Source organism: Notothenia rossii, assembly GCF_949606895.1.
Source record: "Notothenia rossii genome assembly, chromosome: 2".
NCBI lineage: Eukaryota > Metazoa > Chordata > Actinopteri > Perciformes > Nototheniidae > Notothenia > Notothenia rossii.
Window position 1 is genome coordinate 40,326,911 of NC_136904.1, and position 8,797 is coordinate 40,335,707.

An 8,797-nucleotide genomic window follows, 5' to 3' on the forward strand; every position below is an offset into this window, starting at 1 on the left:
ACCTTTGGGTGCTCTGTTTCAGTCCCGGCGTCAAGAGGGGGCGTGAGGGGGCGACGCCCCCTCACGCCCCCCAAAGGTATCCTTTGACTTGAGAAGTCGATACTACTTGGTACCAGATTATTTCGGTAGGTACCCAGCCGTATATATACATGTACATTGAAGGGAGCAATGGTGTCATTTACATTTTCAGATGCAGACATGTATATTGGCTATTTGTTGATCTGCTATAAAAAAGATTGGCATCATCCCTCAAAATAACATAATCTGTTGACCTGTAGAGTCATAGCCGCGGGAAGTCATTTTACTTAGGGGGTGAGGCCAAAAGTGGGGAGAGATTTCAACAGTAACATGAACATAATAGTAACCATTAAAAAATGTACACCATTCACCAACAGGGGGTGCTGCAGCACCTCCAGAACCCCTACTTCCCGTATGTGTAGAGTATTTACAATTTTTGTCTATAGAAATACTGTTTTGCATTGTATAAGTGTTTTTTGTGTTGCTCTTTGTTGCAGCAGATTGAAACGCGAACTCTGTGCGTGTCTGGAGTCTGCGCTTTTACTGTGGGCTCAAATTGATGTGGTGAGAATACAATTGTATTTTAGTTTAACCCTGTCCCACTCGGTGTGATTGGCCATTGTGTGATGTGTCATACTTTTTGAAATGCTTTTTATAAACAGTTGTGTCACTACTGTTACTTAGACCTTCCCCATTTTATTATTGATTGATGTTTGTTATTTCATTTTGACAGCTTGTCTTACATTTTTGTCAGAATTTTCTCATTAGACATTAATCCTTCTTTGTTTCCATTTGTCTTTTGCAGTGAATGGTGCTGCAAGTTTGCCAGAATGTTGCTGTGAATGTGGCGTTGTAAGGCCTGCCCCTCAGTTTTACCAAGTAGGTCCCAAATATTAAAACATTATCGAGTGAAACATAGATATTATGGGAATAATAATCGTTTTCCTTGTGTATATGTAAGCTGAACCTGCACTTTTAAAACGTGGAATGCGCTTTTAATTCATTTGAATAGATTTCATGTGACTAAAACCAGTCATCAATCCAAGAGCTGTATATTTAGGTGCCAGTTATGTCCTTGTAAGGATCTTGTCTCGGAAAGGTATTACTGGGCTCACATTAATGCACACCTTAACAACAATGAGGTTGTAACTTGCATGTTTTTAGATTGCAACTTTCAAACAAATATCTACGGAACATTTAAATCCCACTGGAGCAGAAAACATACTTATTATTCAATTACAGATTTTAAACCAGAAATTGTGACATCAACCACCTTTGTTTCTCTGGAATCTGCGCAAAATACTTCAGATGATGAAATAGGTGAGGCATACTCTGATGCACAACCAGATTGCAGTGTTTATGCCCCGAATGACCTTCCAAATGTAATTGAACAAACTTTTGCAGCAGCTTTGTTAAAGTTGGAACATTTAACCCATGTACCAAGCACAGCAATCAATGATTTTTTGCTAGAGCTTCACAACTTAACTAGCTCTCTCTCGAGTTCCCACACTGATGGCGTTCTAGTTGATATTTTTCAGAAGCACAAACTCCAGGTTGACAGAGCTATCATAGAGGAAATAACCACTTCTCTGTGCACTGGGAATCCTATAAATAAAGCCATAGAGAAGGGTGGTCCTTTGAGTTCTACATATCAACGTAAGCAGTATTACAAGGCAAACTTTAATATTGTTGAACCAGTTGAATGTATTTTGGATGCTAAAGAGAAGAAAACCTTCCAGTATGTCCCCATTCTTGAATCTCTACAGGTGCTGTTGAATAGGAAATATATTGTGGATAAGTTAGTTTGTAGTCACAAAACGCAAAGGGAAACAGAGACAGCAAAAGAAATTGTGTACAAGTGTTTCAGGGATGGTCTGCATTGTAAGCAAAACAGTTTATTGTCAGGTCAAGAGTTAAGGGTATCTATTGGTTTGTATGTTGATGACTTTGAGGTCTGTAACCCTCTTGGCACCTCCCGTAAAACCCACAAACTTTGTGCTGTGTACTGGGTGCTGAGTAACCTACCCCCAGGGTCTCATTCCTCTTTGTCCTCCATTTACTTAGCTATTTTGTGCAAAACAGACAATGTTAAGACCTATGGCTATGACAAGGTTTTAGAGCCACTTCTACGTGATCTCAGGTCTTTGGAAGTTGATGGAATTTTTGTCCCACAACTGGGAACATCGCTCAAAGGTACAGTTCAAACTATTGCTGCAGACAATTTAGGAGCTCATGGATTAGCGGGTTTTGTTGAGAATTTTTCAGGCACCTATTTTTGTCGTTTTTGTACTGCAACAGCTTCAGACATTGCATCAAATGAGGTTAGAGCAGGAACTTTCAGCCTCAGAACAAAAGAAATACATGACACTCATGTCAGAACAGCCCTAGATAGTGGCAGCAGCTGTTTTGGAGTTAAAAGAGCTTGTCCTTTGACTAAAGCGCTTTCTCATTTTAATGTCATCAGTGGCTACCCTCCTGACAATGCCCACGATCTCTTTGAAGGCATTGTGCCTGTTGAAATAGCACATTGTCTAATATTTCTAATCTCAAAGAAGTACATAACCTTGGAAGATATTAACAATTCCATTCTACATTTCCCATACAAGTGGACAGACAAAACAAATAAGCCTCATATTTTGCCACAAAATCTCTCACACAGGAAAACCATAGGTGGTAATGCCCATGAAAACTGGTGCTTGTTAAGATTGCTCCCATTTATAATTGGGCCTAAGATTCCTGAGCATGATCCAGCATGGCAGGTCTTGTTGGACCTAAAACAGATTGTTGAGCTTGTGGTTTCCCCAGTTCACAACGAGGAGTCTATTGCATACCTTGAGAGCAAAATTTCAGACCATAGACAAAGGTATCAAGAGGTTTTTCCTAACAATAGACTGCGTCCCAAACACCACTACATAGAACATTACCCACAACTAATAAGGTTTTTTGGGCCTCTTGTGGGACTTTGGACTATGAGGTTTGAGGCAAAGCACAGTTTCTTTAAAAACATAATCAAACACACCAGTTGCTTTAAAAACGTGCCCCTATCTCTGGCTGTGAAACATCAGTTTATGATTGGCTACCACTTGTCGTCTCCAAGTATTGATAAACAAATGCTGGATGTCTCAGATGTATCTTCTGTCCCCTTAGATGTTTTGAAGGAGGAGCTAGTTCAAGCTTTTAAACAGAAAGATCCTGACATATCTGAAATACACCTTGCAAAAAATGTTTGGAGCAAGGGAATAAACTACAGGACAGGTATGGTAGTTGTCCATGGGTCGGAAGGTGGCTTGCCCGAATTTGGGGAAATCCATCAAATATGCATTTTGCATCAGAGAGTGTTTTTTGTCTTGAAACTGCTGTGTGGATGGTATAGTGAGCACTACAGAGCCTTTGAGGTGACTCCATCTCCGTCACGAGAACTTGCTCTTGTGGAGGGAATAAACTACAGGACAGGTATGGTAGTTGTCCATGGGTCGGAAGGTGGCTTGCCCGAATTTGGGGAAATCCATCAAATATGCATTTTGCATCAGAGAGTGTTTTTTGTCTTGAAACTGCTGTGTGGATGGTATAGTGAGCACTACAGAGCCTTTGAGGTGACTCCATCTCCGTCACGAGAACTTGCTCTTGTGGAAGTCTGTGAACTGGTCGATGAGTATCCCTTGGCCGCCTATCTGGTTGGATGTGTGCGGATGGTGACCTTGAAGAGATCAATCTGTGTCTGAGGTAAAGCAACAAATTAAACACTGCTTGGGCAGGTACAGACTAAAGTACCGAGAATAGGTACCGTTGGGTACTGGTATCGGTTCAAACACATATATATATATAAACAATAGATGGCTCATGGGAGATTTTCCAGCGTAGCTCACCGGCCGCCATCTTGCTGCAGTCACCAGCTACTGTTGTAAGGTGAGTGATCTGCACAAAAATACTCTTAACTCGCTGAAATCTTGACTGATTTACAAACGGTTTGGTTTATTATAAACGTTATTAGCATGGCTATGATACAGGAGACAACAAGACATGTTGAAAAAAAATTCATAATTATAAGTATGCAGTACCATAACTACATCTTTGATGTTTATAACAAACCAACCCATTTGAAAATTGAGCAAACTATGGTTATTTAAATAGTAAACCATAATGTTATGAATGAGCGAGCTGACTGCAGCAAGATGGCGGCCATGTTGCAACGTCGGTCTCCATTGGCCAGCAGCATGGGTGAGCCATCTATTGTTTATATCTATGGGTTCAAATGTGAACAGTACCCAACCCTATACATTGGTCCAATAACATTGTTATTGTTCTTCACAATGAACCCTTTTAAAAAATGACAAGCATTCACTCTTCTACCAAGCCCCATGTACTTGAAATAAAACTAATTCTAAACCTTTTATTGTTTATATACTCTCTTTCCTAACAGACGGTGAAGAAAGACCATGATGACATCAGCTGTTCTCAGAGTAATCCTAGGGGCTGACAGCTGTCAGAGGGTGGTGATTTCTGCTGGCCTGCCTTCAACTGTGAATGAACTGGAGAATGAGATAAAGACTCAGTGTAATGTAAAGGAACCCTTTCGGCTGCAGTTCATGGACACGCTTTTTGGCGATGAATTTATTAACTTAACTTCCATGGAAGAAATACAAGACAAAGCTACAGTCAAGGTCATATACACATCATGCAGACCTCTCAATGCTGATGCAGATCAATGTGTGGACAGTTGCTCCTTTCCACCAACCAGTCATCCTGATGACACCACATCTTCTCTAGGCGACAGCACCGGGATTCTCACATCTCCAGAGTCCACTTCTTCACGGTCTTCATGGCCAGGTGTGTTCCATGTTCCCCGTTGTTCGTATGATGCAGAGATTAAGCTTGAAAAGGCCCACAGAGTACTCAGAGAAGAAGGGACACTGTTGATCCCTGATTCAAAGCTCAAGTCTGATATACTAGAGGGGTTGATTCAGGAGGTAGTTAAGCACAAAGTCTACGCCAAGGACAGGGAGTTTGACCAAGTTGCAGAGGCGCTCGTCATGAAGCATCCATGTTTACAAGAAAAAGGCTCAGCCTCTGGCTATGGGGGATGGAAGACTAGTCTCAAATACAAGTTGTCCAACTACCGCACACATCTCCGGAAAGTGGAATGTCCTGAAGTATGTGTAAATACTTTGAAACATAAACCAGAAGGGAAACGTTCTCCTGCTTTTAAAGTTAAGAAACCAAAGAGGGGTGAAGTGGCCTACTGCCCTGACTTTCCACTTGGAGAATGCGCCCAGTGCTTGGAGAAGATGAGGGTTGAACTCCTTTCAGATTACAAGAAGCGTAATAACAGAGAGACAGTTAAGGCTAAAATGGAGAAAACATTTGCATTGAGAAGACAAGCAGTCATTAGTGATGTTCCCATGACCAGTGATGTACAAGAGAGATGGCCAGCTCTCTTTGGTGTAATGGAGGTGAGTACAAAGATAATGGTGTAACTTTTTGTGCTGTAGATGGTATATGCAACTGTTAGAGTAAAGCTTGGCCCCATTACGATGTTGTTCAGAAGTAGGTGCAAATGAATGCTGGATGTTGAAAAGCTGATGCTTCACTGCATTGCTGGCTTAAATGTGTAAGAAGAAGGTGAAGTAGTAGGAATATTTGAAAAAAGTGGGAACATGATTGAAGCAGATGAGTAGGGCTTGAGTTTAAGGATGTCCGTCATCCCGGGGGCCGAAAAAAATAGGATTGAGGAGGAGGAACATTTATTTAGCGAGGAATTTGGGCCTAGAGTTAAAAGGAAAAATACCGTGATAACGTCATAAATTAAAATGACTGCAAGTTTTGTTTAGCACAAGTTCTTATTAAACCTCCTTGAGAACAGAAACACACAGCACATACTGCTGGTGTCATGTCCCTACTGGTTTTCAGACTAACTGGTTTCCACCTGTTGTGTTTACCGAACACAACAGTTGTGGTCTGCCTCTGTCATCAGATTCGTCACACATTCACAAACATATTATTGGCGATTTTCAGGTCCAAATCTCGTATCTACTGTGGCGAATATGATTGTATAAGTTAGCACTACATCAAAGCCGCCTAAAAAAATAAGTTTGTCTAAAATATATCAGATCGCGTCAAGCTGGATTACATCTCGGTAGAGCAAAATGCTTTCAGCATTCACACCCAATATTCCATAGCCGAAATCAAATGCTGAGCAAACATGCATAGTGCATACAGTTATGTGATTGGCAGCTGTAAGTTTAATGAAACAAATGTGTGTATGTCAGTGGGCCGTGTTGTTAAAAAATGGTTTCATTTTTTTTTCAGGTTAACGCAGAGTTCAAGCGGATTACAACTATGGCTCTACAGTCAAGGTTCCTGTCACAGCTTGACCTACACTCCGCAAGTCTGCTGAGGGTGTTCTCGAAAAAATCGGGGCAGCAGGGCAAGAAGTTAAAAGACATGGATGCCATGATGACGGTAAGAACTTTTGAACTGTGTGTATATGTGTAGATATGTGTGTGTGTGTATATATATAATATTTCCTTTTTGGCATTAGGTCAGTCTAAAATCAATTACAATGGTAAATTATCCCAAAATGTGACCACTCCATAGGTTCAATTTGATTAAAATGTCCCTATATTCTTTGTTTTAATCCTTAAGGAAGACATCGATGCTGACAGGGAGTGCCTCATTAAAGGACTCTGCATCTACCTCAATGAGGATCCTGAGGATCTGGTGAAGGAGTACATGGTGAGTGTGTGCTAAAGTAGTAGGCCACATACAAAAAAGAAGTTAGTTTGAATATGTTTTTAAGAAGAAAAATAGCCTCAGTTAAAAGAACCTCATTTGACCAGATATACCAGACCATATTACCAGACATGTTACTTAGCTGTCTTCCTGAAATTGATATTATAATTGGTTTTGTTAGAATTAACATGGTCTATCATGATTTGTGTTCTTCTGATTCCAGAAACACATTCAAATACTAATGCAATAGTCTTAAGGACAGCTCTATCCTCCTCAGGCTGCAGTATCTTCCACCTGTAGGGCTTATATTACATCACATAGGATGAATTATGAATCAGGAGTAGTACCTAATGCTTTGCTCATTAGTCTCCAGCATTTGGTGTCATTTCATTTCACCTGTTTATTCTCTCCAACCTTCTCCTCTTTTTAAAGTCGCTGATATATATATTACCAATAATAATTACCATTCACTCAATTTAATGTACAACCTACAATCTGTTAGCCAGGCTGGTGAAACCCACAGGTGAAAACAAACCAGGTATTCTTCTTCGCAAGCATTGTGCTAATTAGTGTAGTGCCACAGTAGAGTCAAATAAGCAAATTGTGTCTTAATGAGGTCCGAGTAAAAAAAATCTTATCCTTAAAGAAATAATTTGTCTTCCACCAGGACATGACTGAGGCCAACACACTACGTGAGGTAGAAGAAACAACAGTGGGGATCTATGTTGCCAGAGAGACTCCCAGCAGTGACTATTCTGATGTCGGAGTTATCCTCGAGGGTGTGGTGGTGCTTCAGGATCTGGAGAATGTGGCTCTTGCAGCTGTAATGCTGTTTGGACTCATGTATGCCCTAAACATGAATTACCCGTTGAAGCTCCGTAACACCTTAGAAGTTATTCAGAAGCTTATAATGGAGGTGGATGCATCTGACCTTTCAAGAAAGGCCCAAAACTTGAAGAGGAAAATGCACGAGTGAAGAGAGCTCACTGTCCATGTTCACTGTCCATGTTCACGGCTCGCTGTTCCTACACTGTTCTTGTAGTTGAGATGCAGAGTATACATTCCTGGACTGAGTGGTGTGGCTGGTTCTCCCACCATCGCAGTTATTGATGCCTTATAAAAAGCAGGGGATGCTTTATTTATATATATATATATTGTTTTTTTGTTTACGTTGTTGTTGTTGTAACGAAATTGCTAAACGATATGTAAGGTCCTTTTTAATATTTGTACTTCTCAAATTGGAGATTAGTTTTGGAAAGACTTGAGTGATTATTTAATCTCCAGGTTCTTGAATAAAGGTCTTGAAACAAAACTTTCTAATCGTTTTCAATGCAAAAAAAGTAGGTTATGTTTACTTTTAAAATCTGTTTCATATTTACATTAAATTATATTTATAAATATAATGTATAACAAAAAAAATTACAATTCTGAAAACATGTAATAGACATGGGAATATTAAAATAACAAATATTGCTAGAGTTATGTGATCAAATAGTGTTGGAATAAAAGGGATTGAATTGTGTTTGAATAAAGTGATCAACATGGGTTGGAGTAAAACGATGAAAGTGTTTAATTTACTTTATTGAAACACATTTCAATAACTTTGAATCAACACAAAGTAATTGCGTTGATTGGACATAAATCGTTTGTGTTGATTTAAAACAATTCTATAGGTTGCTGCCAAAGCAAATTATTTGTGTGCAACAAATGTCCACAATTGAATTGAGTAAATCCAATGTGTTCTTTTTTTCAGTGTAATGATAAGGCAAAGGGATTTAGCAGGCACAGTAACAGCAAAGAGCATCAAGCATGCAATGTTAGCTGGAAAGAGAAGGAAATGCGATGCAACACAGGCAGTGAAATTTCAACCATGGTTAACTCTCATCAGCTTGCGCGAAACCGCCTGTATGTGTCTGCAATTGTTGACATAATTGAATTTCTTGTCTCAAACGAACTGCCACTGAGGGGTGAAGTGGATTCAGTCAATAGCAGAGATGAACTGGGAAGCGGACTGTTTCTCTCACTGTTTGATTACACGCTGAGGCAAAAC

The 8,797-nt window shown here is 39.9% G+C and overlaps 1 protein-coding gene across 4 annotated transcripts; it reads left to right on the forward strand.

Moving 5' to 3' along the window:
• The first annotated feature begins 552 nt into the window (after positions 1 to 552).
• LOC307029511 (uncharacterized protein) lies at positions 553 to 8,059 on the forward strand. Of its 4 annotated transcripts, XM_079665598.1 has the most exons (6): positions 553 to 582; positions 824 to 897; positions 4,439 to 5,468; positions 6,325 to 6,477; positions 6,661 to 6,750; positions 7,415 to 8,059. In XM_079665598.1, the coding sequence occupies exons 3-6, from the start codon at positions 4,455 to 4,457 to the stop codon at positions 7,721 to 7,723; spliced, it is 1,566 nt and encodes a 521-aa protein (XP_079521724.1). In that variant the 5' UTR covers positions 553 to 582; positions 824 to 897; positions 4,439 to 4,454; the 3' UTR covers positions 7,724 to 8,059. The 4 variants fall into 4 exon arrangements, with proteins under 4 accessions (XP_079521724.1, XP_079521725.1, XP_079521722.1 ...); XM_079665599.1 differs by lacking the exon at positions 553 to 582 and having other exon boundaries at positions 691 to 897; XM_079665596.1 differs by lacking the exons at positions 553 to 582; positions 824 to 897 and adding an exon at positions 3,457 to 3,741.
• The last annotated feature ends 738 nt before the right edge of the window (positions 8,060 to 8,797 follow it).